The sequence below is a fragment of the Numenius arquata genome, chromosome 7, assembly GCF_964106895.1.
Source record: "Numenius arquata chromosome 7, bNumArq3.hap1.1, whole genome shotgun sequence".
Taxonomy (NCBI): Eukaryota; Metazoa; Chordata; class Aves; order Charadriiformes; family Scolopacidae; genus Numenius; species Numenius arquata.
Genome location: NC_133582.1, coordinates 41,978,362 through 41,982,297, shown reverse-complemented (window position 1 = coordinate 41,982,297; position 3,936 = coordinate 41,978,362). Strand labels below are relative to the sequence as shown.

The window sequence follows — 3,936 nt, the reverse complement described above, 5'->3', positions numbered from 1 at the left end:
AATTGTTTGCCATTTCACACGTGCCCAATTTCAATCAGAAAAAAGCTGTGAGGTACGAAATGATCATCCCCTGAAATCTAGAGGGCTAAAAAAGTGCAGGGCATGCTCCACAGACACTTTATATCCTTGAAGACTGTTCCTTGGTGCTGTAAGTGCCATGTATTGGATTGGACCGAGACCCCCTCTTTGATCAGTCAGTTGTGTGTCTACACTGCAGCCAGGAAACTTGGCTCCTGACTTTTGTTTTGTGCTAAGTTGCAGTGATGCAGCTCATTGTCAGTGTGTGAGAGCTGGCCAGAAAACATTTCCGTCTTCCCTTCTTCTCAAAATACCAATTAAAAAAGAATATATATATATACACATAACTTTTGTTTCTTCTCCCTTCCATTTTCATCTGAAACATCAACAGGTAAGATGATGGTAAATATCACTGAACATTTTAAACAGAAATACTTCTATCCAAATTCCAAAATTCTGGCCACAGAGGGAAGATACCTGACCTGAGATGCTGGCCCATATTTTTTTCAATCATTAAAGTGCCTGCGCAGTACAAAAGACCCCACAGAAATACACAAATAGAGGGCTTTGTTTCTAAATACCTAGAAGTTTTCTGAGAAGTAAAACAATAGGATAATTGAGCTGTAGGGTATTTCTTATCCATGAAGGAATAAACCTAGAAATGTTAATTACACTATCATAAATTAAGGAAGTCTTTTCTATATTATGTAGCTAATGGCAAGATATTTTGGCACTGAGGTTAGAAATGTAATTGAAAGTTTTAGGAAACATAAAAAAATGCAATTATATTTTCAGAAGGAAAGGTAGAACTAAGAAAACATATAGTATATATACAATCTTTGACAATACCCAGGCTGTGCTTTTCTTGGTTTCAGGTACTCTCTTGTTAACTTTTAGAATTTCCTTTGCAGTAATATTACCTCAACGTAAATGTTATTTTTTCACTGTGAGTTCTTATTGGTATTCTGAAAACAAATCTTTCTCAGCATCAAAGTGGAGGCAAGACTTCTTTTGCTGAAGAGCTCCAAGGTGCCTCTTAGTTCCATCAGATGTATTTTATGTGATACCAGCTCAAAGATCAGTAAAAGCGTCCTTTCCTTATTCTCATCTAGGCTTGTGAGTCATTAGAAAGATTTTTAGGAGCCAAGACAAAAAGGTGCAGTTAATATGTTTATTCAAAGAAAGCATTTCTAAAATGGCAGAAAACAATGATGTATGGAAAAAGAGATGGAGCCTTTGTGCTACATGCATTTTGTGGTGTTTACATTTAGCAGTGAGCACTAGGGGCACAAAGCTGGAGGTCCCACACCTCCAGTGTGATGCAGACTACCAGGCTGCTTTGATGATGACATATTCAAGAGCATGGGCCTCTACAAGTGACCAATATAGGGGCACCTGGCAGTGTTGCTCTGCTATTTTTGAAGGCATCTTTGCTTCATCAAAGGCTGCTTTGGGTGGCAGCAGTTCCAGGGTCCCCCTGGTTGTGGCCCTGGGAGCACCCTACAGCAAAGCAACAGGACCCTGAGCTGAAGGGCCTCTTTGTCTGGGAGCGGAAGCAAAGGGGGAATGGTAACAGTGGCTGAGGTGATTCTTTGCAATGTGAAGTGATCCCAAGCCTGTCCCCTTCCCTGCTTCCCGGAGGGGTGTTCTACGCCTGTCCCAGGGATGTAGGGATCTGGGTATGGAACAGCTTCCACAAGGTAGAGCGTATTTGGGGGTGAGGCAGAAGCAATACTTTCATCAGAGGAGAAAATAAGTACTAGAGGAAGCACCCTGCTTGCTGAAATGTATTAAAAGAGCACTAAAACTTAATTAAAAATCATTTTGTGGCAAGGTTGTAACATCACCATCTTGTAAATGCACTGGTGCTCTTCAGAAACTAATGTTGCCACTTACTGTGCCGTAATTTACAGCATATGCCAAAAGGAAGCAGAGATATACTGGTCCTCCCAAGAAGATGCTGCACACATGGTACAACCTCCAGGGCCGTGGCAGCACTTAGGCCAACTTCTTGCACCAGAAGAAGGCAGCTTAGGGCGGCTCACAGGAACCCTGCACTGTCAGAGCAGCCAGAGAGCTGGGTATGCACTGAGAACGACTGACCAGCCCCGGCGCCTCCAACAGGGCTGAAGAGGACACGGACACAGGACTGAAGTAGTTCTTTAAGATGGGCCTTGAATGTCACCCCAGCAAAGGCATAGATCACGGGGTTCAGGCAGCAGTGAATGAAGGAGATGGTTTCCGTCAGCTGCAGGGCCAGGGCTATCTGGTAGCTCGTGTTGCAGTCATTGATGATGTGCAGGCTCTGCAGAGAGTCTAGGAACAGCGCGATGTTGAAGGGAGTCCAAAAGAGAAAGAAAACAATGACAATGATGAAAATCATCTTAATTGCCTTTATCTTGTTCCGATTCTTGCATTTCTGCAGGTTTTTCAGTATCTGGGCATAGCAGCAAATGAGGATGCTAAGGGGAATCAAAAGGCCTAAGATATTGGCTGCAAACTGAGAAGCAACCTTCCAGGTATTGTCACCTGGGGGGTACGTGGAGACACACTGCACAGACTGCTCAATTTCCAGCTGCTCGTTAAACATGATGTTGGGTATGGAAGCCAAGCCAGCCACCAGCCACAAGATTAAACTGATAATTATGCCACAAGTGGCTGTCCGTATCCTCATGGCATAGACGGCATGGACAATTGCTATATACCTGTCTATGCTCATGAGGGTTATAAAGAAAATACTGCTATAAAAACCTGTATAATAAATGCCAGCCATTATCTTGCACATAGCGTTGCCAAAAACCCACTGGTCTGAAGCATAGTGGGCTTGGAAAGGGAGAGGCACAACAAAGAGGAGATCGGAGGCTGCAAGGTTCAGCAGGCAGATGTCAGTCATCGTTGTCAGCCTTTTCCTGGTCAGGAGAACCCAAAGGACCAAGGAGTTTCCCAGAAGACAGAAAACAAACACAAGGCAGTAAAGGATCGGCAGAAAGAGGGACTTGAACCTGCGAAAGTTGTTTCCTTCATTGCAAGGAGCAGTGTTTTCATCATATCCATAGTCATATTCTGTTGTGCCAAGGAACTGGCTTGTGGGATTCATCTCAGATACCTGTACAGGAAAGAACAAGGGATAAATGACTGGCTGCCGTGGCACAGGACTCCCAGGGGGGGCTTTTGCCTCTCCTTGTGCCACACAGCCTCCAGGCAGAGAGTGACTGCAAAATACAGACTCGGTCTCACTTGATCTACACTGCTCAAGAGCAGCTGTACCCCACAAAAAGCTGCACCTCCAACCTGCTGACCGTTCCTATGCGTGCCTAAGTGTGAGCACTGGGATGCTTTTGGTTTGCCTGAAACCGCCTCAGTGCCAGTGAGTTAGCCCCTCATCATTATAGTGACAGGGAAAAATTCATGCTGTGAATAGTTGCAACAGTGCAAAATGGTACTACACCTGCATCTGATCTAAGAATCTGGATTTTCTTGTGCTCCATGGGGTGGGGAGGCTTTCTGCCTGTAGCATAAAGACCCTTCTAAAAGTGTCTCCGCTGAACAAGACATCACCCAGCAGCATGACCACATTTTTAGCTGAGCTGCTCAGGGCTAGATACTGGCATGGACTGCAGAGACATGTAAGCTAGTTTTCCATGGGTGAGTGCAGGATCGCATACAAAAAATGGAGTTTGCAGGGCTACACAGCAGCACTTGCAGTGCCAAGCTCTGGGCTGCTGCAGTGAGGCTGTCGCTGACCTCCAGGTTAGCTGGTGAGCTATTGCTAAAACACAGCAGTTTATCGCTCCTGCCTGTTCTGCCTAACTTCAGCTTTCTAGTTTAGAGAAAACCAAAACAATCTAGGGGGGTGGGGGGTGAGGGTGTTCCTCCCTCATCCTTTCTGAAGAATTGCAATGAAGACAGCTTTAAAAT

The 3,936-nt window shown here is 44.8% G+C and overlaps 1 protein-coding gene across 1 annotated transcript; it reads right to left on the bottom strand.

Annotated features, from left to right (window-relative positions):
* Positions 1-1,182: 1,182 nt before the first annotated feature.
* On the bottom strand, positions 1,183-3,115 carry LOC141466491 (C-C chemokine receptor type 8-like). The gene has a single exon (XM_074150448.1). It carries the CDS (start codon positions 3,113-3,115, stop codon positions 2,060-2,062), a length of 1,056 nt encoding a protein of 351 aa, XP_074006549.1. The 3' UTR covers positions 1,183-2,059.
* Positions 3,116-3,936: the final 821 nt, after the last annotated feature.